The sequence below is a fragment of the Podarcis bocagei genome (genome assembly GCF_964188305.1).
Source record: "Podarcis bocagei genome assembly, chromosome: 10".
In the NCBI taxonomy this organism is placed as follows: domain Eukaryota; kingdom Metazoa; phylum Chordata; class Lepidosauria; order Squamata; family Lacertidae; genus Podarcis; species Podarcis bocagei.
Genome location: NC_138135.1, coordinates 32,606,269 through 32,633,821, shown reverse-complemented (window position 1 = coordinate 32,633,821; position 27,553 = coordinate 32,606,269). Strand labels below are relative to the sequence as shown.

At 44.2% G+C, this 27,553-nt stretch overlaps 2 protein-coding genes across 2 annotated transcripts; both read left to right on the top strand.

The window, feature by feature from the left end:
* The first annotated feature begins 1 nt into the window (after nt 1).
* KCNJ4 (potassium inwardly rectifying channel subfamily J member 4) lies at nt 2-27,298 on the top strand. Its single transcript, XM_081211121.1, has 3 exons — nt 2-543; nt 23,408-23,601; nt 25,169-27,298. Exons 2-3 carry the CDS (start codon nt 23,564-23,566, stop codon nt 26,508-26,510), a joined length of 1,380 nt encoding a protein of 459 aa, XP_081067247.1. The 5' UTR covers nt 2-543; nt 23,408-23,563; the 3' UTR covers nt 26,511-27,298.
* Nucleotides 15,834-17,322, top strand: LOC308596372 (endosome-associated-trafficking regulator 1-like). The gene has a single exon (XM_081211286.1). It carries the CDS (start codon nt 16,037-16,039, stop codon nt 17,165-17,167), a length of 1,131 nt encoding a protein of 376 aa, XP_081067412.1. The 5' UTR covers nt 15,834-16,036; the 3' UTR covers nt 17,168-17,322.
* Nucleotides 27,299-27,553: the final 255 nt, after the last annotated feature.

The following is a 27,553-nucleotide window of genomic DNA, read 5'->3' as shown; positions in this document are numbered from 1 at the left end:
TCCATGGTTCTGAGATCACATGCAGGGATGGGTTAAAGTAGTTGAAGGCTGTTGGATTCTAGCGGAGTTACTGACTTCTTAGCTACAGACTGCACAGCGACCAGAGAACGTAGAAACAAGCGATTCAAACAGAAGAAATAGAGGAGAGAGAGAGAGACCCCGGAGGGAAAGAATGAATGGAACAGCAGGAGTGTAAAAAAGACGAGAGAAATAAGAAACAAAAGCGAAGCTAGAAAGAAGTATTGTTTCAAGAGCCGGTGGTTAAGCTGAAGATCTAAGGATGGGAACACTGCACAGAACAGCATGCTAAAATCAGAAAAGTCCAGAAACAAAGAAGAGCAAACCATTGAAGAAAGTTGGAGAAAGATCAAATCAGAGAAAACTGTACCGGGCTACTTGGAAATCATACACATACAAAATGGACCAAGAGAGGGAACAGTTTCAGGGGATGTAACACAATGTGGATGGGATGCAGGCTTTTTTCCTTTCCCCTGATAACTGGATTTGCAGAATTCAGATGGGAATAAGCTGACCATACACCGGGTAAGAGATCATTAGTAGGTGTTGTGTATTACAATATTTGATTCTAGTTGGAGCTAATGCATTTTCTATGCCTCAATGTGTTTGCATATAACTGGGGATATCTGTATCTGTATCTTTATCAATGCAGGCACATACACAATTTACTTTTGGCTGCAATCCTGTGTGCATGCTGCTTTCATCCCAGCGAAGGCTTACCTGTGGGTTGTAATCTATGAAAGCTCATGTTACAACAAATCTGCTAGTCTTTAAAATGCCACGAGACTCTGAACTGTTTTTATTTATAACATTTACTCATTTTGCTCTAGAACATTTGCTTGCATAACTTCGTGGGTACTCTTGTGTGGTATATTGGGCTTCAGAGCATGTTTTCTTAACTAACTTCATGAGTACCACTTCTCCATCTCTTTTACCCTATGAGTGGTCTATTTGGGCAGTCCTTCTTCACTGTTGCTTTCAAGCTGTTTTTCAAACTGGTCTTTTCTGAGGGCTCTCAAATCAGATGGATTTGGAGAGAGGTCTTTGAGGGGATTCACAGCCTGCCCTCAGGATTCTGGAGGGGTGGAGGAGAAACCCCAATCTCAGAAAACGCATGCCAAAGTTTTTTTCTGGGACTATAACTGCCACGAGCATCTCCCCCGCCTCTCTGCCTCCCCGCATGCCGTCATTGCATAGCCAGACAGACACAGTTTATATTGATACCACTCATCTCCTTGCTGTGTCCTATCAAGGTCACCCACTGATTGACTATTAAGCTGATCTTAGCGGTAGAACTGAATCTCAGATCTCAGCTACAGAAAGTAGCCTCAAACTACAGCAGTTATGTAAAGGAGCTCAAACTAACTGAAGACGAAATTATTTGCAGGCGATTGGAGGATGTATGTGTTAGAGAAGACATGGGGTATCTGTCTGCTTATTTCACCACTTTTAACATGTCAAGGAAAGGCAGGCTCTTGAGTCCTTTGTTCAAGGCAGAGAGTGCAAGGAGATGCCACTGCTGCTCCCGACTCCACGGCGATTTCTCTGCCATTGGAGAGCCTCCAACCTAGTGAGCAGGTTCATTCTTCGGATTCAGTGCTTTAAAACTAAATGAGAGGTTTCAGAGAATAACCTTTCACGCCTTGCTAAAAGCTAGTACAGTGAGGCATGGTGATTTTCTGTGTAAACCCCTACTGATATTTTGCTGCAGACTAAGTTGTTGTTGTTGTTGTTGTTTCTACTCCTACTCCTACTTGTGGCTAACAACCTGATCACTCTTAACTTGCACTTCAGACAAATAAGAGACTATCTGGGACTTGAGAGGGAATAGTGTCGGCTTCCACATAGCTTGTAGGGACCAGATGACCACCATTTCATTTCATAAATAAATTTAATTACAATCTCAGTGTATCTGAAGTTCCTATGTTAGATGGGGCAGGGTTAAGTTTTATGCATGTTCCTTCCCACTAAGGAAATGTATGGACTAGATTGTAATGGCATATATTTGGAACTATCAGCGACTGGCAAGTCTAGCAATGAAGTGCTAGTTAGAAATAATGAGTTTTGCATATATAGGACTGTACTGAGAGAGTGCTTCATAGACAGAACCCTTTTAATACAGAATTATTGATCACGAAGGTCGATTTAGGAATCAGCTACACCTTGGGGCTTTTTATGGGGCCAAACGTTGGACACATTTGATAGCAGAGGAATGATGACAGTGCAATTGCTTGTATTAAATTATTTGGCCGTCTTGGCAGATGCTCCCAGACTTTGGAAGTCCGTCCCTAGAGAAGTTAGACTGGCTCCCTCCTTTTTATCCTTCCACCAGCCGGTGAAGAGATTTTTGTTTTAACAGGCCTGGAAAGGGCTGGCACCATGCTGTTTTTTTCTCTTGTAATTGTTTGCACTGCGTCAGATATAAGATAGATGGATGCACATATACTTTGGGACCATCTCTTGAAATCCCATTGGTTAACTTTTGGCCACGGAACTCAGAATGGATTATGCCATTGCCCTGACAAATTGAGTAGCAATTCATGGAAAGTGGATGGCTGCCTCCACTGAGCATTAAATGTAGTGTCTGATGCAGTCAGGTGACAGAACTGGGGCCAACAGTTTTATGTGCTACAAGATACCACCAGATATGCCTTCTTATTATCCCAGCCATGGTCATGCGCAATCCTTGGGCTCAGTTTGACCAGAAAGTGGCAGAGCCCAACTAGTCAATTCCCTGTTCAGTGTGGACTTTGAGTAGGACCATTAAAGTCCAGCATGACTTGAGCCAGACATCAAACCCCACCCCACCCACACTGCACCACTGCTCTCCTTCCTGCTGTCACTGCTGTGTTTAAATCAAGGGTGACCAGGTGCCCCACTCTACAGAGGACAGCCATCTATTTCAAGGAGCCCTCTGTCTGAAGGACTTTGAAGGTCCAATCCTGTTTTTAAGACAAAGGGTGCTAAGAAGGGGAGGGGCTTTGCTGTTGCCCATCTGCAGTGAGCATCTAGACAGCAGAATGAGCAGGCTGCCACGCAGGTCGTCTGTTGCGTCTTCCTTGCTATGGAGAGATGTGCGGAATTTCTATTAAAATTACAGTAGTTCTTTCTGAATGCATTTATAGATACAAATTAGTACGTGCACATGTTATGCAAATCTGTGTTGCCTTGTACTCTTTTTGGCAATGCATTAACGGCTACCCTATTTAAATCAGCACACACACATATACACTGCCTTGTAATAGTTCATGGTAGACCCAGTTCTTCACAGAGGCCTGCTGTCATTTCATTGAACCTAGAAAGGGAGAATTTGATTTGTCCTCTGAAGCGCCACAGAATGGTGCTGAGCTGCTTCTGTAAGGTTGGGGGTGTTATTTAGTAAGGATTATACTCACCCACCCACCATCTCAGATCACTTATGAGGATTCCTAGGATTATTTGTTTTTCTGGACAACTTGCAGGTTCCACACACTGAACAACTATTTTGAACAGCTAAATGGGTTTCCAAGTATGCATGTCTAAGGTCCAAATTCTGTTTTTTTCCTTGAAAGTAGCCATTCAGCATTGCTACAAAAAGCAATAATAAAAAGTCTCTTAAGAGCTTTGCTAAATCTCAGGGGAATGAGTACACCATCGGTGGACCTTAAGCAGCTCCTTTGATATGATTTGGGGCCTGTTTCCTGACAGATGAGATGGCGACCACCTAATCTTTGCACAGTTTATATAAGAGAGGTTCAGCCAAGTAAAAACTAGGTGCCAAATGAGGATTTGAAAAGTCCTCTCTGTTGAGAATGGTGCCTCCAGAATGGGTGAGTCATCAAAGCATGAGACCTACTGTATATAGCTTCTGACAATGGTAATAATTACACAGCAGAGAACAAATATTTTAAAGAGTAATTTTGGTGGGGATGGAAGAAGAGGGAGGTGAGTGAAAGGAAGAAGATGGGGTGAAGTCGAGAGGGAGATGATGGAGAGACTACTTTCCCTCTTGATTCCCCTTCTATGGCCACAGACTTCCCCTTTCTTTTTCCTGCCTCTTCTAATGCCAAAATTGGTGTGTGCCCAATCTGTTGTTTCTTTTCTGAGACTGGGGTGGGGACATTACTAGAAATTGGCTGGCAATTTTTAAAAAAATTGATATTTTGGGAGTGCAGTTGGAACAGTTAACTCTCTTTTTAACTACTAGAAGACCTCCATTTGTTCTAATGAGCCAGACTCCACTGATCATCTCCTAGGAACAGATATATTATTTTATATATAATATATAATTTATTCAAATGACAATGGGGAATAATAAGTATTCACCATTGACTGTGAGCCTTAATCTCCCTGTCTTGCAGCTGCAGTTTACTTCATCACTGCAGTAAAAGCAACAAAGGGAAAGGTGGAAAAAAATACAATAAATTATAGAAGTATTTATATACCATCATCTAAAGTCTCTCTTCTGACTCTCATTTCACTTGCAGGATGACTTGTTGGATGATATAGGAAGGATAGGCCAGAGTTTGGGTACTTAGTAATAATCTCATTATGAAAATTCATACTTGTTCCCATTTTATAGATGAACACTGAGGCTGTGAGGCTTACTCAAAGCTCACCCAAAAGCTCATATCCAGGCAGCATTCTGAATCCATTTTCTAGGGTCTGTGTTCATTCTGTCCACTAAACTGGCAAGGAATTTGTGCAAGCTTTTAACCAGTTAATATTTACCTATCTGAGCATGTTCTAAATAGGTGTACTGACGGTCTAGTTAAGTTCAGCAAAGCAGTATGTGACCACTTGCATCTTAGAAATCGGTTCCTCAGTCATAAACGTACAGTTTCCCAGACTATTACTTTAGCCGATTTGTTGAAGAAAATATGTTTGTTGGCACACAGCACTGCAAAAAGCATCTGCCAACAGGTTATGCTAATATCACACAAATGTATTGTTTCCTCTGTATGTCGCAGACAAATAAACTGAAATTGGTTTAAACTGCAGGTGGATAAGCACAATGGAAAAATCAGATGCAATTTGTCTACCAAGATAAATTGGCTCATCAGAGCATGTGCCAGACTCTGAATATTTTCACAAAGGCAAAAGTGCCCCAAGACCATTCCACCAGTGGCCACCAGTGGCTATGTGCTCCAGGCAGTTTTATCAGGTGATTTGTATGGCCATTTAGGGTTATGGAGATGATGTTTATGAGACTGCCATCTTGTTCACATGGTTTATGAATACAGTGGTACCTCGGGTTACATACGCTTCAGGTTACATATGCTTCAGGTTACAGACTCCACTAACCCAGAAATAGTGCTTCAGGTTAAGAACTTTGCTTCAGGATAAGAACAGAAATTGTGCTCCAGCGGCACGGCAGCAGCAGGAGGCCCCATTAGCTTAAGTGGTGCTTCAGGAAGAAGTTTCAGGTTAAGAACGGACCTCCGGAATGAATTAAGTACTTAACCCGAGGTACCACTGTACAGTCGTACCTTGGTTCTTGAATGCCTTGGTATTCGTACATTTTGGCTCCTGAACATTGCAAACCCGGAAGTGAGTGTTCTGGTTTCTGAACGTTTTTTTGGAAGCCGAACGTCCGATGTAGGTTCCACGGGTTCCGATTGAGTGCAGGAAGCTCCTACATCCAATCGGAAGCTGCGCCTTGGTTTTCAAACAGTTCCAGGAGTTGAATGGACTCCCGGAGGGGATTAAGTTCGACAACCAAGGTACGACTGTACACAGAACACTAAATTGGCCTTAGAGGTGGACATCCTATTGCTTGTTTATTTTTTTTCTTTCTAACTGAGGCTGGATGTCTTTATAAAGTAATGATACAAATTTTGCTAGGTAGGATTTCGTGTCATGTCTAATCATGATTAGATTCAACAAGAATGTTCTCCCCATCATTGCACCTGCAGGCCAGAATAATACGCACCTGTTGAATTTCTACCCTGTCATGGAACTGCAAGATAAAGCAGGAAGCTTCCTTGATGTGGTGGGAAGAATGGAAACCTGAGACCAGGGTTTCCCAAACTTGGTTCGCCAGCTATTTTTTTTTACTACAAATCCCATCATCCCTAGCTAACAGAACCAGTGGACAGGGATCATAGGAACTGTAGTCTAAAAACAGCTGGAGAACCAAGTTTACGAAACACTGCCTTAGACAAACGATGCACTGTGGGTGGTATTCAACTAAGTATTACTCAGAGCAGACCCACTGAAATTCATGAATATTAATTTCAATAGGTCTACTTAGTGAATAGGTCAACTCTTAGTTGAATATCACCCTGTACTCTTTTCCAAAACTGGAAAAATAAATGGAGGTGGGTGGGAATCCTTATGTTCCAGTCACTGATGCTGCAGTCACATCTTTTATAGTGCCATTGCAGGGCAGGTGCTCAGGATACTACCATGTAGTTCAACTGCCCATCTGACATGCAATGCACCTGCCCATTTCTGCCAATGCATGTACAGCCTTATAACACACTGCTATCTGGCCGCCTGCATCTGTTCCTAACATATAGTTTCTTTCCCTGGGTTATGTGGGCTATCCCTCTGAGTGTGGGTGGCATTGACTTATCTTCTACCCTCCTTCATCAAGTTATTATTATTCTCTCACAGTAATTATGCACTTATTGAACAAAGTGCAATGCTGCAAACACACTAAAAAGAAAATTGAGATGCAGAAAGTGGGCAGCTTACCAAGGAAAAGGTAGAAGGAAATCCCACGAGGTGACAGTCTCAGTGTTCAGTGTTCAGAGTCCCCCCCCCCCACTGTTTTAAGCAGTGCAATTTAAAAGTGGGGAGGTTTACCACCACTTCTGCTTTCAACCATGTATATAGTACCGGCATCTGCCAGGGAAAATATTTGTCCCTTTTCAGGCTGACACAATTTTGTGTAACACCCACATAGGTACCCACACATTTTCAGTGTACGCAGCACAGATCAAATATTGGGTAAAAATAAAAGTTGAAGGGTGTTCAGTTCAGCATTTGTACACAGCTAGTGGAGGATGAAGCCATAATGTCTTTTAAGGATTTTAGATCACTGTCCTGTTCCTCACAGTAGTCAGTAATGGATGCCACAGAAGAAAACGTATACGGTATTAATGGAAGTCGTCGTTTTCTGCTGCTGCAAAAGAGAAAGCAAAGCACGGACCAGACCATCAGTGGATATAGGCAAGCGTGACTTTATACCAGCTGAGGATCTGGCCCTCTGCACCTGAGCTGTGGTTTTATTTCTGGCACATGTAAAAGATAAAGACAGCTGTGTTATTAACAAAAACAGTATGTGACTTCTACTGAATGCCTCCCAATCAATCTTTTCCATGTGAAGGTACTTAGCCCCCAAATTTACAGTCCAGTTAATGGGTTCTGTGGTGTTTTGCCAAACCTAATGAAAAAGAAGTCGCTGTGGGGACAAAGAAAGAATGAATACAGTTCTGCCATATGACTTGTTCTGCCTTTCCTGTTTTTCCTTGTAAGATTTAAGGCACTGCTACCCCTTCGGAACATTTTCTCTGTCTTTTCCACTCCCATTTTTAACTCTCCTTCTCTGTCCATGTGCAGGACAACAATATCCCTACCCTTGAGAAGTACATGCACCCATGTGCCTATATGCGCAGGCGCATATGGATCAATAGCAGAAGCTTTCTTTGTTTATATTTCCCCATCAATAGCAGTACGTAGATAAACTAGGTCTGGCAACGATTGAGCTGTTTAGAGTTTGGTTATGTCATGACCTCTGATGCTGACCTTATTTTGAGGAATGAGGCGAATTATATGGCACGTCACTTTCTGTTCTACAACACAGTACCATCATAATCAAATTGAGTGCAAGAATCTACATATAGGCGGCCACGCCACTGTTAAACCTACCACCTGAATTTTCAGCTAGGAAATGTGATTTAAATTATTCTGACTGCTGTATTTAAAAAGACTGACACAGTCTGTCCGCATGTCCTATAATCAGCTGCATGTACAAGTGGTTAAATCGGTCTTATCGGGTAATGCAGAAGTCAAGAAGATTTCTTCTTCTTTTTTAAAAAAGAAGCCTTGTGCACTTTTGCAGGTTGTTATGGCACATTGCATTTTCTGAGCAGTCAAAGCAGTATTAGATATATTATAGCTAGGAAACTCTGATACTTTCCCCTGATAATGCATTTATTGTTGCAGAATTTTACCAGCATTTTGTGAGCATAGATTTCGCCACGGATAAGTTACAGAGTGTCTTCTCCTCTTTGGCCACATGCCACTGTTTCTTAAACAAAACCAACCATTTTGTGATTTGTTAAGATATTGTTTGAAGGTTGCAGACTCCCCTATTCACATTTGCATAGCATGTTGCATAAAGCTCCCCTATTCACTTTGCTGTATTGTTTTTAACACTTGATTGGGAGCCGCCCAGAGTGGCTGGGGAAACTCAGCCAGATGGGCAGGGTATAAATAATAAATTCTTATATTATTATTATAAAGTCTTGTGCTTGGTGCTCAAGCAACCCACCCTTCAGGCACTGCTTGGATGTGTGTCTGTGTTCTCATCGTTAGCTCATTAGCTGTAAAGGTGTGTAGTTTCACACACACACACACACACACACACACACACACACACACCCTATTCTGTATCTCTTTTTCACTTCTTTGGTGCCTGAAGCATGTGGGCACATCAACATGTCATGAAGAGTTGCCCCGATTGCTAAACCTAGCAGGGACTTTTAATGCTGTATACGAACATCATATATGACGTGGGTGGCGCTGTGGGTTAAACCACAGAGCCTAGGGCTTGCCGATCAGAAGGTTGGCAGTTCGAATCCCCACGACGTGGTGAGCTCCCGTTGCTCGGTCCCTGCTCCTGCCAACCCAGCAGTTCAAAAGCACGTCAAAGTGCAAGTAGATAAATAGGTACTGCTCCAGCGGGAAGGTAAACGGCGTTTCCATGCGCTGCTCTGGTTCACCAGAAGCAGCTTAGTCATGCTGGCCACATGACCCAGAAGCTGTACGCTGGCTCCCTCAGCCAATAAAGCGAGATGAGCACCGCAACCCCAGAGTCAGACACGACTGGACCTAATGGTCAGGGGTCCCTTTACCTTTACGAACATCATATCCCCCTTTCCCCAAAATGACCCTCTTAAACTTTTTAAATGCCCAGCACTCCCTCCATTAGTAGCTAACTCACCATTGAGGATTACCCTTTACTGCTATCCCGTGATGATTTATTACATTACAGGCATTCTCACCTTGCAGACATCACACTTATTGCTCTTACACTGTGACAGTACAGGCACTATAATTGTCACAGAAAGGTATTTTTGTGTGTGCCGTGTGGGGCATAGATGTGGAAATATTGATGAATGGGATGTGTGCAAATGGAGAGCACTGTGGAGATGATTATGTAGATAAGCTTGGTGATAAGAAACCATGAGCCAAGGCATCTCAAGTGGACGAATGTACATTTCAGTTTCAAATTTTCTTAATTATTGGTAGGGCATGCACAGTAAAAGCAAGGCACTAGGTTTCTTTCCACAGAGCAGGTGCCAAAATATTGCTTTTATCACTACCTGTTCCTAATGTGGGAGCCAGTAGCTATACTCTGGTGACAGCATTCTTCTCACCAAGAATCAAACACAAAGTCTCCCCTCTCTGCCTTAAATATCCAGCACTCCTAGGTAGGCAGATATTAATGCTGTTGCCTTTTAATGAAGTGTTTGCTATGTTGTGTTCTAGAAAGAGCTGCATATTAAGAGAGGGTCATTGTAGGGACATGGGTGGCGCTGTGGGTAAAGCCTCAGTGCCTAGGACTTGCTGATCGCAAGGTCGGCGGTTTGAATCCCCTCGGCGGGGTGAGCTCCCGTCGTTCGGTCCCAGCTCCTGCCCACCTAGCAGTTCGAAAGCACCCCTAAGTGCAAGTAGATAAATAGGTACTACTTTATAGCGGGAAGGTAAACAGCGTTTCCATGTGCGGCACTGGTGCTGGCTCGCAAATTATCCAGAATGCTTAGTTGGTGGCATATCATTTTCTGATCAATCCAAGTTAATGCTATCCACATTATTGAATTGTCCCACCTGTGTCATGAGGTTTCCAATACGTAAGTCATTTGCTATCCTGGCCCCCTCCAGATGTTTTGGAGTACGACTCCCATCAGTCCCAGCCAGGGCAACCATAGTTGGCATCAGGTTGGTGCAGGCTGATCAAAGTCATCAATAAATATCCTTACGTAAGTCATCAAGAACTTTTACAGTATTTATAAATGAGCGACTACTCTGCAGCCTCCTAGTGGCTGCCTTTTTGACGTGTAGAATAAACAGGCAGAAGGTATTTGTAAGACCAGTGCAGATAAATAATGTTGATTTCACACAAACAAGCCTCTGTGTGAAGTGCCTCTTCAAAAGATAGAGCGTTTCACTGGTAGGAAGATTGTGAGGTGACGAGATGATCCCTCTGTCTTGCACTACCATTTACATAATAGACTGTCTCTTCCCCCTCCTCTTCACATGCGACATACTGAAGAAATATGGGTATGTTGCACACTGGCTCCAGAAACAGCAAAAGACATGTGATCACAAAACTATAGTGTAATTCAATTCAGTTGGGCTTATGCCCCTCAAAAACTGGGCTCACAACTCCAGTCTTAGTGCCTCTGCCTCTGTGGTAAAAATGTAATACAGTGAAAAACTAAATAACTGACTATTTGTTGCCCCATGGTATTTCAAAATATACCACCTCAGGCCTGGTCCCCTTGACTATTACTTTTAGTCAGGGCTGGTGCAAGAAAGACATGTTTCTGCCTGAACCCAGCCACGTTATTTTAGCATCTAAGGGTATGTTCACATTACTGCTTTACTCCACAACCAGTGCATTCCCATGACTAATTTATGAAGTCGCATTCACATGACGTTAGCCACAATCCACATCAAACTGATGTTTGATTTGTTTCCCCCCTCAAATGAGCTTCAATCCAGCTAGAAAACTGTATTTGGAGTAAGCAGCAATTTGAACATGCTGTCACAAACACACAGATGGATGTGCAACTGCTGATGAAAAACTTAACATATAGGTGTTTCAGGGGGTTGCAGGGATGAGGAAACCGGAAAAGGTCAAACACATTAGGTGAAGACATCCCTGTCCTTCTCCAATGTGAACAGCTCCCTGCAAACGCAACTTTGAAACACAGTGTGTGAGCATGTGTGGAAATGACCTCATTGCATTTCAAGCCAGTGATGTGAACATATCCTGAGGCTGAGAATCCCACATGCACTTCTCCTCCCAACCTGGCAGTAAAAACATGACAATAACAACTTACAACTTGCTGACCTTTTGTGACTCCCAAAATCTGCTGTCTGAGGTGGCTGCATTACCTAATGATAGGACTGGCCCTGCTTTTAATGTAGGTGAATTTCAATAGCTCTTCTCAGTCTGTCTCTCAGTAGATTGTATTTCATAAACCTTAAACTCATCAGAGATTAATAATAATAATACTCACAGTGGTTCTGTGATATTTGTGACACACACAAAACCAGCTTTGGGTTTTCACTAGACCTGGAGAGGAGTATTACTCCGCGTTCCTTGCTTGCCATCCATAGGCCGTGACCTTCCAATCTCCCCTTTCCTCATAGACAGCAGCACAGTCTCCTTCCCTTTTTTATTCACTGCCATCTTCCTCCCCATTGAGCTGGTTCTGGAGAGCATCCCCACAGTCGCCTAGCAACTGCAGCTCAACTTTCTGCCAGTGGCTACTAGTCATCATCATGGTTGTTTGCCACCTTCAAGGTGATATGCCTCTGAATACCAGCTGCTGGGAAACAGCAGCAGGAAAAGGACTATGGCCTCATGTCCTCCATGGGGCCTTCCCAGAGATACATGGCCCCTCATTGTGTGGGAAACAGGAAGTGTGGGAAACATTGTGTGGGAAACAGCCTCTGGTCTGGTCCAGCAGGGCTCCTCTTACTCCCCCCCCCCCCCAGATCTGGTAAAATGGCTAGTGGTCGCTGGGCCTGAGAAAAGCTGTTATCCTCCGCTGACCCACCAAGTCCAGTTCTTAAGGACATCCCTCCCCAACAGACAATTAACTGCACATTTATTGTGAAAGAAAAGGCCTACAAGTCCCACAATCCTGAACTCCATTAAACTTCCTTCCCATTCAGAAGACAGCAGTTGTGTTCATATCTCATGATGGGGAGCCATGTTCCCATTATAGAGAATGTTATTCACTTAACACGGGAGCAAAGGTTTTAAAAAGGGGTTTATGTGATACATTTCCTTTATCTTCTTATTTGACTTTTCCAGTTGCCTAACACGCAAACACATATAGAAGTTAAATCAGTTAAGTCATTAGTCATAGTTAATACCTCCATAATTACCGCTTCATTTGTTTTGTAGTCGTCCCAATATAACAAAAATGGTAACCTCCCCCACCCTAAAAATCCTCACTGAACGAACCCCTCCACCCCATAACTGCTCATGTCTTGCTATTTTGTTCAGGATCATTATATCGCAGCTTATCTTCCACAGGATTCTTGATGGTATGGTAACTTTCCCACTTTTTGCCTATATCAACACACGAGAGACCAAAATGTAAGAACTTTGAGGCCCCTAACCCAGATCTGGCAATTTGAGGGATGCTTTCTTGCCCCATAGTTCCCAAAAGCGAAAGCGGTGTGTGGAGAACATAGCTCCTGTGGGAACAGAACTCGCAGGCCAGGTAATCTTAGGGATAGGGGTTGAGGTGCCCACCCAACTCACTTGCTTGCCAAAGTGGCCCTCCAGAAAAACAACAACAACTAGTTAGCCGTCTGAGTGAAGGGCCTAGACAAGGACTGATGCTCTTCTGGGAACAGAAAGAAGCTGGAGGTGGCCGGGGGCTTGTAACCTTTTCCTATGTCTCACGCTGGCTGTGTCATCCAGCAGGTCTTGGTGTTCATCCCTTGCTTTGCTGCATTTCCTTCCCTCCACCATGTGGGTTGATCACGGCTCAAACTTTTAATTCAGATGGTAATTGAAATAATAATACAGGCAGAATCCCTTCTGTCTCGGATGCTGCAGCTGGCTTTGTGGAGCTATGAATAGATCTGAGTCACGCTCTGAAGATGGTTTCACTTCCAACGGTTTGTTTTGTTTTGGGGGTGGGGTTTTTTGGTCATTTTTTGGTTGTTGTTTTTTTTGTATTGCTCCTTGGGCTATGGGGAGGGGGGAGAACCCACCACGCCTCTCTCCCTACCCCAAAATGCACCCAGTGAGAGACATAAAATTGCTATTTAAGCCTCAGGGGATGAGGTTGCCTAAAGAAATCCATCATTTAACAATCATTGGGAGGACAGATGGGGACTGCTGGCATATACTCCTCGGTCTATTTATAATTATTATTTTTTTAAAGCACATTTGATTGCATTCCCCTCTTCATACCCTTCAGATGCCACATGTTGGCAGAGCAAAGTGAGACTGGCCTGGTTTTAACTTGCGTGCTTGGCATTTTCTGTTGGTTGGTTTCGTAACTCGCCATCTCCCTCTGAACAATAAAACAGATGAATGAAATCCTGCCCACAGATTATCTGAACTGGTCACAGTCTTTCATGTTATCAGGTTAATCCAGGTTGGAACTACTCAATCACATTCTGTGTGGGGCTATCCCCCTGAAAAGTGCTTGAAAACTGCCTCAGTATGTGGTGGACTCTCCTTTGCTGGAGGTTGTTGAGCGGAGGCCAGGATTGTGTGTCTTGTATTCCAGATCCTACACAGAGGACCACCAAAGTACCTTCCAACACAATGATTCTAATAAAATTATATATATATATATATATATATATATATATATATATATATATATATATGCAGGTTTTGGTGTTTTCGGGTATCTTCCCGTGTAAGAGTTGGGGTGTCTAGGCGACGTTTCGACGAGGTCTCACTCGTCATCTTCAGGCTGGTGCTTTCGGCTTCTTGTTACTAGAACAGAGCCGAACAAGAAGCCGAAAGCACCAGCCTGAAGATGACGAGTGAGACCTCGTCGAAACGTCGCCTAGACACCCCAACTCTTACACGGGAAGATACCCGAAAACACCAAAACCTGCATTCCTGTACCCGTGAAAATCTACGAAAGCATATATATATATATATATATATATATATATATATATATATATGAGAAGAAGAAGAGTTTGGATTTGATATCCCGCCTTTCACTCCCCTTCAGGAGTCTCAAAGCGGCTAACATTCTCCTTTCCCTTCCTCCCCCACAACAAACACTCTGTGAGGTGAGTGGGGCTGAGAGACTTCAAAGAAGTGTGACTGGCCCAAGGTCACCCAGCAGCTGCTTGTGGAGGAGCGGAGACGCGAACCCGGTTCCCCAGATAACGAGACTACCGCTCTTAACCACTACACCACACTGGCTCTCAATATATATTAAGAAGCCAATTCAGGACAGTGAACTCAGTTGTACTCTCAAAGCACAGTTACAGTGAGAAGTTTCTAAAGTGCAATTCCTTACACAGTCAGCATTCTCTCTCTCTCTCTCTCTCTCTCTCTCTCTCTCTCTCTCTCTCTCTCTCTCTCACACACACACACACACACACCTTAATCTATTTTACACAGTTGTTGTGTGAGGATACACAGAAGCAGTGCTTTTTTTCTATTAAAAAAATGTTTAAGGGTACTCTCATTTTGACTCAAGAAAGTCACCATTTTATAGCTCAAATCGGGAAAAATAAATACAGTAAATGGACAAAAGTACAAAGATTCACAAAATGTTTAGGGGTACGAGTACCTCTGCATCTCCCCAGAAAAAAGCAGTGCACAGAAGTAAGTCAGAATCCATGTATTCCACCCTGAGTTCTGAACTCAGTGGAGGAAGGGTGGATATAAGCTTGAATAATAACAGTTTTTTAATATTGTGCATTGTGGAGTAGATTCTGTATTAGTGTACGGAACACTACGGACAAAGTTAGCAGACAAAGCTTCTCCCTTGCAGCCCTTTGTCCCTCCCATTGCTGCTTAAATGCTAACCAGCGTCATTTCAAAACACCAGCATCATTAAAAACAAAAAAAAAATGTGATTAGCGTTATTCACATACTATTGCATGCCAGGCCAATATCCAAGTGGTGCAAGATTCCAGGGGTTCTAGGCGGGGTTCATGTTTCCTTTTGGAATGAGGCACAGCGGAGGCTGTGGCGTCTTTATGATATATGACTTATTTATGCATATATACAACCTGAGCCTGAGATGGAAGGGTTCACAGCATTAATACCCCCCAGAGGATATTGTTTCTTTCATAGCCACAGACTTGGATTTAAACAGAAATCATTGCTCTCAAACCTCCCTGCCAAAGGAGAGGAGTGCTGCTGGGGTGCTGCTGCTGCAGCTGAGGAGTCTGCTATGGTCAGGTGGGCAGGAGGCCACTACCAACAGAGTTGGGGTAGAGCACTGGAGGACCTACAGAATCCAAAGGTCTGCAGTTCCCACAAGGGACCAGATCTTTGGGTTCCTCAGCTGTGCCAGCCCTGGAGCTAGCACAGCAAAAAAAAAAGCAAAGACTGGCAAGAGTCTTTAGGGCTTTCAATGCAGCAACAGCTCCACTGCCCCAGTCCTCCTTGGTCCTAGTTAGGATTGCCCATCCGTAGTTGGTTTGATCAGCTTACTATCTAGTTACTGGCATTAAAACTGACATGGCATGATAACCTAGGAAGATTCCAGACAGGGTCAAGTCCTGGCATCAATAGTATATAGTTCAACGCCACTGGCTGAAAAAAAAAGTAGTAAAAGCTGTTCTAGCTATGTGTCTCTCCCAAGCCTGTGAAGTCACAAAATGAAGTACTGTCATCTAGTGACATCATAGATCAAGGCAACTTCTGCTTCCTCCACTATTAAAGAGATGCACACCTACAAGGTAAAGACTCAGATGCTTCAGTAGACCATTAAATTGTGCTGAGGCCAGCAGCACTGGCACTACAGCCGACAGGGCTGGTTAATCCTCTGGAGAAGAAGTGGGACCTGGGCTGGTGCTAATTTGGAAGAATGAAACTTCTATAGAAGCCAATAGGGCCTCCCCCCAAAACATGCCACGGCCACTTCTGGCGGGCTGCTCACATTCCCGAGGCCTGAAAGAAGAAGAAGAGGAAATCCAGCCCTGTTACCACCACCACATACCACCTCCCCCAGACCACATCAAGGGTCACATCAGCTCTGGAGACAATCAGATGAAAAATTCAAATGACCCACCCACATTTTCTTTGAAAGGGATGGGTAAAAACAAGAACCGTGGTCCGGGAAGACAGCATGAAGTGAAAAATAGAAATTACAGAAAGAAAATGGCAAGGCAGAACCTTGGGCTTGAAGTAGTGTCTTTGTCTCCAGAACCACTGGGCTTGAACTTGGAATTTCAAGAGCCATTATACAAGGAGGCAACAGTTTCTGATCATTTATCGGATGACGATGACGACTGGAGAGAAAGATACCCACCATCTGCCTATGACAAAGTGCATCTGTCGAGGATTGCCAGCATAGCTCAGTGTGATCCATACAATTACAACACAACTAGTCTTTCGGGGATGGAGGCTTTCTCTTCGTGGGGGTTCAGTGACAACGAGACGTGTATTGGGTGCCCTTCTCATACCAAGACGGATGAAAGCTACGTTGCCCATGAAGAACCCATAGAAAATATGGAATACATGTCTCCGCAGCTGAGCTACCAAGAGCTTAGGGAGGAAAATTCTATGCTGAGGAGGAAGATCAGAAGGATCCAAAACTTCTCAGAAAGTCAGACCCAAATGGTAAGGAACCTGGAGAGGACATTGCAAGCCACGGTGAATAAAGAGGAGAAAGATGCTCAGGATCTGGAAGCTCTGGTGCAACAGGCAGAACAAAATCTCCAGTGCATGACTCAAAGAGCCCTGAAGGCAGAGAGTGATGTTGAGAAGATGAAGCAGGAGATGTGCTTCCTCCAGGCTGAGCTGACCTGTTACAAAGTGGAGAACGAAAACCTGCGATCAGGCCAAACTAGCAACATGGGAGCAGTGAAACAGCATGTTGAAATCGCCTTGCAGAACCTCCTCAGGGTCACCAACCATGCACACGCTACCATCCACCAGCTCGTCTTTGGAGCTGAGACGTTGACGCTTGTTGCTGACCTCCTTAAATCTGTAGGCAGGATGTCTGAAGTTGAAGAGGAAGTGATAAAAGAAACTTAGGGAGCTCTCTTGCCTGCAAGTGCAGTGCTCCTGTGGTACCTTTTGAAGCTTAAAGAATTTGCTCTCGTAACGTTGAGGCAGTCCATGGCTCCAAATAAGCGACCTCTCTCTTTCCCCCAGAAGTACTTTTATTACATAATGGAAAATTAATTTCATATACTCATGACTTGAATGCTCTGTTTCAAAGCTTAACTTGTAAGAGTTAACAGTGTTCAGGTCCCATGGACACCTGCAGACCTTAGTTTAGTTATTTTTAAGACTCAGGCTTTGAGCCAAGCTAATGTGGAACATCTGATTGACCCTTGTGTGATTGTAGCAGCCACACGGAATGGGGGCGATGATTCAGATTGGAACAGTGGCCTGGTGGGGAGGAGAATTCAGATCCTCCCCAGCCAGGACTGCTATTTGTACACAGCTCTGAGAACATCCTCAGTCTTAAGGATGTTTTCAGATGAGATGGGAGCCACTGTCATGTTATTTATGTAAACGTCTAAGCCCTGCTGGTGCAGGGCAATGGGAAAAGAGCCTCTGTAAAGCAGATAAACATGCCGCCTGGTGCAAGTTGTGGGATAGCTCAGTTGGTAGAGCAGGAGACTCTTAATCTCAGGGTCGTGGGTTCAAGCCACACATTGGGCAAAGTATTCCTGCATTGCAGGGGGCTGAACTAAATGGTCCTCGTGGGTCTTTCCAGCTCTACAATGTAGATTCCATGATTCTATGAATCCGCATTTGCATTACAGACAGAATGGTGCAAATGCTGATTTGCACACAAGAAATGCAAAAGCAACAATAGTGGCTGGTCAGTGATTTTGCTCAAAGCCATGTGGCTGAGACTGCTTTCACATGTGAGGCTTCACATTTCGGTAGGGTGGACAGATGCAAAAGCGGAGGCTCCTGCACTTCCTTAACAGTTGCGGAAAAGAGGGGGGTGGGGTTTCAGCAGGTGTCTCTGCTGGGGAGTCCCTCTGCTACATAGCTATTAACAGGAGCAGGGCCCCTGTCCTCTTTTGCACCTGTTCTTACCTGCCCTGCTAGACATGGGACTACTTGGCTTTTGGCTATTTTAGCAATAAATTTGGTTATTGGCTATTTTGAGGCTCAGAGTATACAACCAGAAGCATGTTTTCAGGTGACACCATTGTGGTCTTAAAACAACAACACCTCATTGGTACTGTGCTTGTCATGTGCTGTTAGCAAGACTTATCCTGAAAGCTACACCTGCTGAATGTCCCTGTACAACATTAAAAGGTAGCAAAGGAACAGAAGAAGCTTCTTCATATCAAGCCACACCATCAGTTCATCTAGTTCAGCACTGAGTTTCGGATGGGGGTCGTTCCCATTGCTGCCTGGAGATGCCAGGGTCTAAAGCTGTGTATTTTTGCATACAAAGCATATATACTCTGCTGCTGAAGCACAACCCTTTTCTTGAAAGGTCAGATGCAGCAGCTCTGTCTTTTGCATCTGCCTGTCTTGAATTTTAAGGGATCAGGTATTTTCTAAATGATCTCTGTTGCTTAGAAAAAGAGGAAAAAAGAGAAAAAGAGAAAAAGAGGAGAGCCACATGTCATTCTGGGTAATGCTGGATCTACATTAACCATGCAAGGCAATGAAAGCCTGAGCGCCATTTGCAAAACAAAAAACCCAGCTTGAGCTCAGTTGCCTGTTTTTGTGGCGTCTATGCAGCATGCACTAGCAGAGGGATGAGATAGTCTCAGCCAGCAGGGACCATGCGAATGATGGGTGTTGGACCTCAGCAACATCCAGAAGGCCACCCTGCCCTAGCTTTCCGCTTTTAATTACATTAGTCCCCAACCTCTCACCCATCCTGTTATTCCTATGAGGAAATGAAGTTTACTGTCCCTCTCCCACGGGGAGGAGTTGTATCAGTGGGTCAGGAAAACAAGCAAACTGAACTCAGTTTGAATTCAGAGGGACAGAACTTCTCCTCAGCAGTCCTTGGCTTGTAGGGCCCAATCTGCACAGCAGGGAGAGTGAGGGTGGAGAAACAGAACTGCCAACCTTTTTTCTGACAGTGCTCCTGTACCTTAAACCGCAGCATGAAAGGCAACAGATAAAGCTTTTCCAGTTGAAATTATGCCAGGTCCATAGTTGTTAAGGGCACGTTATTAGCCCTTAACCAGAAAAAAAGTTTCAGTCTGAAGGGAGAGCTCTTGTCCACTGTGGTTTGTGTCTTGGTCCCTGGATTTATTAGTAAAGAAAGAGGCATCTGGTAAAAGAAAGTAAGCTACTTGTAGTGCAATTCAGGAAATACGTTTTCATTTGATTTGTAATAGGCCACCTAGATTATGACAGAATTATCAATTGCTAGGAAGGAAATCTAGCCTAACCAGAGAGCAACAAGAAGGCAGTAGGTCACCTGGAGGTGCCAGGGATTGAACCTGCGACCTTCTGCATTCAAAGCAGATACTCTGCCACAGAGCTATGGCCCCTTTCCTTGAAGAATAGACCTCAAACAAGGGATATCAATGGGTAGGAGGTATTATGCAGGAAGATGGAAAATGACACTGTGAAGATGTCCTCCTTTCTCAGGCACAACAGACATGTTTCCAAAAAAGAGCCCCAAATTTATTTATTTTATTTATTTCATAAAATTTATATGCCACTTGATTGTTAAAAAAGAAAACCCTCAAAGTGCTTTACAAAGGGAATAAGACAATAAAAAGTATCAGTTAAAAAACCATAAAACAACTTTAAATAAATGTATTTGGAAGTTCAAGAAAAGTTCCCTCAAATGCAGACAACTGTGCTGATTCATATAGACACAGACAGTGCTTGGGGGGGTATGCAGGGGTACACATACCCCTAAACATGTTGTGAATCTTTGTACTTTTGTCCATTTACTGTATTTATTTTTCCCTGATTTGAACTATAAAATGGTGATTTTCTTGAGTCCAAATGAGAGTACCCCTAAACATTTTTTTAAAGAAAAAAAGCACTGGACACAGACATAGACATAGACATAGACATAGACATAGACATAGACATAGACATAGACATAGACATAGACAGACACACACACACACACACACACACACACACACACACACACTGCCCCAAAGAGTTGCAGTACATCACATAATACCCAATTTAGTAGGATCAGCTGTCAGTCATAGAATACATTTATACTGAATAAACTAAACCTGGAACTTTCACAAAGAATCTTCAGCCAACTGAAATGCAACCTTTAGCTTTTAAGAAGAAAAGCAGACAATTGTACACTACCTTTAAAAATGCTTGATGTGAAGTAGAAACCCCATCAAAGAAAAGGGGGGTAAATATCCAGCCTCTACTTTGTTTTTCTGCTTCTCTATGAAAGCCTTCTTATCACCTGCTTTCAGCTGTCAGAGCAAGGTGTGCCTCTCAATTACTCTGAAACTCCAGCAGATGACGCCCTGTTCTGGAAAAAAACTCCCAGAGTTGTGTCCCCTCTCCCTCCCGTCCTCCTAGTCAATTCTCCTAGCTGACGCTCCTCCCAGACAGCCTTTACTCTGAAAGCTCTTAGTAGACATTACATTGACCTTTTAAAGTTTATTTCCAGAATCATGAGGGCTGGGAACCACAACTGTATAGGAAATCAATGCAATTGCTTCCGGCCAGATACATGTCTGCTGAGAGCTGGAGTGGTCTCCCTTGAAAAAAGTTATTATCACTCATGAAAAATTGGAATAGGGTGGAATATATTGGTAGGTTGCACCTTCATGGAAATGTCTTCTGTTTTATTGGTTTTGCTTTTTGGCACCAGACTAGAAATTCAGGAAACGTTCCTTCAGAAAGGGAAAAAACCCAACCTGAAATGAGGCAATTTCTTGCTCATCTCCAGGAATGTTGGTGATGCAGCCTCAACTTCCAGAAAGGGGCAGTTGCCAAATGAGAAGAAGATAACTTCCCTCTCTGCTTTAGTGTGTGTGGTGCAGAAAATACACTCCTTTTTCATTTTTAAGAAGCTGCCTTACGGCACTAATGAATCTCATCTTAACTCAGGGCTTGTCCACACTTATGTTTTACACTTTCCAGGCACACGTCCATGTTGTAAAGCTCTGGGTCTGAGCGCTCTTTCGCCCAGATATCTCCTTGCAAAAACCTGCGCTTTAAAGCACAACAAACGGCAATTCCAGACCCTCCAAGTGTCCCTAATTCTCAGGGATGTTCCTGATTTAGAGAAGCTGTCCCAGTTTTTGCTTTGATCCCGAAATGTCCCACTTTTCCTTAAGATGTCCCTATTTTCATTGGATAAATGCTGAATGGTATGGAGTTATCCTACCCCTGAGCTGTCTGAAGGCAATCCTGTATAGGGAAGGTTTTTTTAATGTTTAATGTTTTATTGTGTTTTTATATATGTTGGAAGCTGCCCAGAGTGGCTGGGGCAACTCAGTAAGAAGTGTGGGGCATAAATAGTAAAATTATCATTATGGAATGGGACGTCCCTATTTTCATCGGAGAAATGTTGGAGGGTATGCAGTTCAGGTTTTCTATTGGTTGCTGTTTGCTCTGATTCAGCAATTGTTAGCATCTGTCTTGAGATACAGTGGAGTGTGCCTCCAAGGGTGAAGTGAAACTGCTGCATAAGCAGCACCAAAGTGACCTTCTAGGACACAAGCCTGGGCAACGTGTCTGGAGGTCCTGGACTGCCCAGATGACAAGACCCCATTCTCTGCCTCGCTACTGTAGTCCAAAGGAAAGCAGAGAAATATGTTTTCAATGACTATACTGTATCATTTAAAGCCTTATGGATTCCAGCCTTATGTTTCCAGATCCCTCTCACACAAGTTGCACTCCGCTTTCAGAATTTATGGTGGAAGCCTTGGCATCACTCTGAGCCCAATTCTTAGAAGCCATAGAACACATCATACAATGAGATTAAATAACCTTTGAGCCTTCCCCCTTTCTGTTTGAAAAGTCTGAGCATTCTGTTTCATGTGAAAGGGAAAGGGAAGCATTTGTAATGTGAATAAGTTTTCAGCCAGCATAAGCTTTGCATTTGCATTGCAAAGGAACTGAAGCAAGGGTCCCTTCAAGACTCAGTTATTTGGATAGCACCTCATCACCAAACATTTAGGAAATAGTATAATTGCATTTCAAAGCAACTGAAGCGAGAAATAATTTTAAGCAACTCTGGTTCTAGGGTTCTGAGGCTCTTGGGCACAGTGCCCATCGTGGGGTGGGGCTAACCTGAAAGATGTGGGGCAAGAGAACTGAGGATTCCCTTGTTGTTGTTTAGTCGTTTAGTCATGTCCAACTCTTCGTGACCCCATGGACCAGAGCACGCCAGGCACTCCTGTCTTCCACTGCCTCCCGCAGTTTGGTCAAACTCATGCTGGTAGCTTCGAGAACACTATCCAACCATCTCGTCCTCTGTCGTTCTCTTCTCCTTGTGCCCTCAATCTTTCCCAACACCAGGGTCTTTTCCAGGGAGTCTTCTCTTCTCATTAGGTGGCCAAAGTATTGGAGCCTCAGCTTCAGGATCTGTCCTTCCAGTGAGCACTCAGGGCTGATTTCCTCCTCAGTAGCATGTTGGACGCCTTCCGACCTGAGGGGCTCATCTTCCAGCGTCATAACTTTTATATGCCTGTTGTCTTTGTCCATGGAGTTTTCTTGGCAGGGGATACTGGAGTGGCTTGCTGGTTCCTGTTCCAGGTGGATCACATTTGGTCAAAACTCTCCACTATGACCTGTCCATCTTGGGTGGCCCTGCATGGCATAGCTAATAGCTTCTCTGAGTTATTCAAGCCCCTTTGCCACGGCAAGGCAGTGATTAGGCTGCCTCTGATCTTCTTGAATACTCTCTGAAAAGTAGTAAGGATAGCACTGTTAGGACAGTGAGTCCATTGCTAGTTTGGGGACCCTGGGAAATGCTCAACCTTCCCGCCCTCCGGAGCCAGCTGTGGTTTTAAGCCTCACTTGTGAAAATCCATTTAGTTCTAAGGTACAGTCTGAAGATGCAGCAACCTTGCTGAAGCTAAGCAGTCTACTCCTGACCTGTGCCTTGATAGGAGGCAGCCTGAGAACACCATATACACCTGCTTGAGTTCTGTAATGCAGGAAGATGGGATAGAATACAGACAATGAAAAAGCCCATGCTTTCTTTGACTAGGCTATGGACAGAATGGCCACACAGGCCAAGACTGGTCCCCATGCTAGAGGTTACCTACTCTGGTCTAGGCTATGACTAATCTTTTTAGGTGTTGTGATATTTCTTCCACACTTTTGTCTCTAAAACAGGTATTCACCCCACAGCGACTGCCAAATATGGCTGCCACCGTTGCTACCCACCAGCCCTGAGGTACCACCGCCTTGTGTTGTGTGTACACTTGTGTGTGACACCCACTCCCTCACACAACACCAGAAACCTCTCACCTCTACAACGAGGAGTACCTCATGATAAAGCGAGTCATGGGCAGCATCCGGGTAAACAGGTGAGGGGCTGTTCTGTCCAGTCTTTATTGTTCTATGTCCATCTGAACTTCCTGTTGGCCACACATATAACCCAACAGCTGCGTATAAAAATCTCTCCCTTTGATACACCCAAGGCACAAACAACACAAGGCATGGCCATTGCTACAACCTGATTTGTATACAAGAGCATCTTGCATTTTAGACTTTGATCCACCATCCAAGATGCCTCTTAATATTGTTCCCAGCAGCAATGGTGACATCGGTTCAGGAAGCACGGCAAGAAGTATCTGAAAGAAAGTCCTGTCATGGGGGTTTAGAGCTCTTGCTGCAGTTAGGATAAGGGTAGGGCGATCTCACGAGTTAATATGGATTAGCAGTAATCACTTGCAGATGATCATTTTGAACTAGGCTTGCCAACCAGCAGCAGCAGGAGTAACTCTCCTCCCGTTACGGCAAAATGGAAATAGAGAGGGTGACATATTTTGAGGGATAAGGAGACAAAGGCAGGTTGCATATCTTGGAGAGAGGGAGTTTCTTTCAGGGTATCTGCCAACCCTTTGTCTCTTGATCTCTAAATTACACCTTTGGTTTTAGATCCAGGATGCTGGGAGACACGCTTGTTGCTGTAGCAACAGAATTGTCTAAACTGTGGAAGTGTATAAACATTGTCACAGATGCACAATTAGATCAACAAACGAGAACGGAACAGAAAATAGAAGCTTCCGGCCTTATGCAATCCAGAGTTATATGGTTATGAAACCATATTCACATAGCCCCTTGTCTGCCCTGTCCAGTCTAGGAGGTCACTCTAGTTGTCTGTATAGTGAACATCCATGTTGGAAGATGTATGCATGCGAGTGCCACTCAGATAAATCTCTGTGCTTTGGGTCGTACTAACTGAAGGCTGCACTGTTGTGATACATATTCTTCATAGCACTGCTTTGTGCAGTGACTTGAGTTCTGATCTGCTCATTAAGATCCAGGGGACCTTCTGAATCCCTGTATTGAATGTACTCTGTGACGCCTGGAACCCTGAATCTCATATGGGGTTAAGTCATTACACCCTCTACTTTGAAAATGGTTTTAATTGCTTTCCCCCTCTCATTCCCAATATGTACATATACAAAAATATAATATTTTAGAACTGCAAAGAACAGAGCATCATTTTAATTGCAGGTATTTTGAAGTCAGAATGATTCACCCTTCTGAATCTCTCTCTCTCTCTCTCTCTCTCTCTCTCTCTCTCTCTCACACACACACACACACACACACACACACACACACACACACACTCATCTTGGTCACTCAGGACATCTGGTGCAGTGTGCCCACAGACACATACACCAGAAGTCCAGTAAATCAATGATCCTGCAGTGAGTCAAATAAGGCAATGGACCTCTCTGCATGAGTGTTAGTGGAGAGATTTAAGGCAGGGCTGAGGAACCTGTGGACTTCATCTCCCATCAGTCCCAGCCATCATGGGCCAATAGTCAGGAGTGATGGGTATTATAAACCAACAACTTCTAGAGGGTACTTCTAAAGGTACCTTTCTCCCACTTTTAACTGTGATCTTTCTCCCCTCAAAAGGTACAGTATTGTCTCCACTGAAGAGGATGGACATAAAGTTTCTTCCCTTGGCAGCATTAATGGGCACAGTCGGAATGGAAAAGGCCACGCCCCGCGACGGAAACGCCGCAACCGTTTTGTCAAGAAGAACGGCCAGTGCAATGTCTATTTTGCCAACCTGAGCAACAAATCCCAGCGCTACATGGCTGACATTTTCACAACATGTGTGGACACTCGCTGGCGATACATGCTCATGATCTTCTCGGCGGCCTTCTTGGTCTCCTGGCTGTTTTTTGGCCTTCTCTTCTGGATCATTGCTTTCTTTCACGGTGACTTAGATGCCCCCAGTGCAGGAAGCGGCTCTCCCGCAGCAACAAAATTCTGCATCAAGCACGTCACTGGGTTCTTGGGAGCTTTCCTCTTTTCGGTAGAAACACAGACAACCATCGGTTATGGCTTCCGATACGTGACTGAGGAATGCCCCCTAGCCATCATGGTGGTAGTGGTACAATCCATTGTGGGCTGTGTTATTGACTCTTTCATGATAGGCACTATCATGGCTAAGATGGCACGCCCCAAGAAAAGGGCCCAAACTCTCCTTTTTAGCCATCATGCTGTCATCTCTCTACGGGACGGCAAGCTCTGCCTCATGTGGCGGGTGGGAAACTTGAGGAGGAGCCATATTGTGGAAGCTCACGTTCGGGCCCAGCTTATCAAGCCCTACATGACGGCAGAAGGCGAGTACCTTCCGGTGGACCAGCGAGACCTGAACGTGGGCTATGACATAGGCCTTGACCGCATCTTCTTAGTGTCTCCCATTATTATCGTTCATGAGATCGATGAGGAAAGCCCACTCTATGGGATGGGCAAGGAACAGTTGGAGAGGGAGGACTTTGAGATTGTCGTCATCCTTGAGGGCATGGTGGAAGCTACAGCCATGACCACCCAGGCTCGCAGCTCCTACCTGGCCAGCGAGATCCTTTGGGGACACCGCTTTGAGCCTGTTGTCTTTGAGGAGAAGAAACATTACAAGGTGGACTATTCACGCTTCCACAAGACCTACGAGGTGGCTGGAACCCCTTTCTGCTCCGCTAGGGAACTGCAGGAGAGCAAGATCACCATCTTGCCTTCGCCTCCACCGCCCCCCAGTGCCTTCTGCTATGAGAATGAGCTGGCTCTTGTCAGCCAGGATGAAGACGAGGAGGAGGATGACATGGCTGTAGGAGTAGATTTAGGAGGAAGCGCCACGGAAGATGCAGGAGTCATACCTATGATGGAGTTTGGGAGCCACATGGACCTTGATCGGTTGCAGGTCTCCATCCCTCTGGATACCCTCTCATACCGCAGGGAATCTGCCATCTAATCTCCACACTGAACTTTCCATCCCATCCTTTTTCTCCACCATTTCCTTCTCCCTTTAGTACCAGTGCTTGCTTGGAAAAGCCCCTCAGTACTGCTTCTTCTACTGACTCTTAAAAACCTGAGGATGTAAAGACGCTCAGGCATCTTGCTATGGGGATTAGGAAAAACAATGTTTTTAGACATTCTGAATTCAGAACAGAACTGAGATCATTTCCCCACTTCATTTCCACAGTTCAGCTTTTCCGTGTGGCTCAAAACTATGAAAAGTCAACAACAGCTACTATGGCATAGGATAATATGGGAGATAGTTTGTTAAGCTGCCAGCTTTGGGACCAGTGATCACTAAAGTGTTTGACGTGATTGCTGTGGGACAAAAAAAAGCTGCAATGTCAACCATGCTGGGATAAACTGGAGAATCTGGTGTTTCATGGGACAGGGAAAGATACGATGTGGGGGGATATAATCTGCATGTATATTATTTGTTGCATACTTAAAATGTTGCCTCAGGAGAGAATAGCTTTAGCTTCCTCTGCTCTCATGCATTAACGATTCAGCTCTTCTCATCCTGGTTCTTGGTATCCATGATTTCCTAAGTAAGTTAATGAACTTGTCTCTGATCCTTTTGAGATTTTGGTCCCTTCCAATGGAGGAAAGTGAGAGGAATTTGCAAGAGGAAAGATTCCCAACTGGACCAGCATCTAATGACCAGTAACTGGTCTCTTCTAAGCAATGGGATCTATATGCTCAACCCACCTTCACCTTCTGATTCATTCCGTGTTCTCACCTGAAAAAAACTGACTTTGTAACTATTTATTTTTTAATAAAATATAATGTTTCAGGGGAAGCCTGACGACAAAGAGAAGGGAGAACCCAGGTTCAGTGCATTATGCAATGATTAGCATGGTGACCAATCCCATGTGCAAATCAACTCCACAGACTTAAACTGGTTTAATAGATCCACTCATCCCTAAGGAATTATGAGGAATGGTTTTATAAGGGAGTTTAAACAGAATTCATTGCATCCTCCTTAAACTATAATTTCCT

Bases quoted from the DNA above. Each gene is read 5' to 3' on its own strand.
- KCNJ4 (XM_081211121.1), top strand. From the start codon at position 23,564: ATGATAAAGCGAGTCATGGGCAGCATCCGGGTAAACAG. The intron at 23,602-25,168 runs GTGAGGGGCTGT...TCCCCTCAAAAG, and splicing joins GGCAGCATCCGGGTAAACAG to GTACAGTATTGTCTCCACTG.
- LOC308596372 (XM_081211286.1), top strand. From the start codon at position 16,037: ATGCCACGGCCACTTCTGGCGGGCTGCTCACATTCCCGAGGCCTGAAA.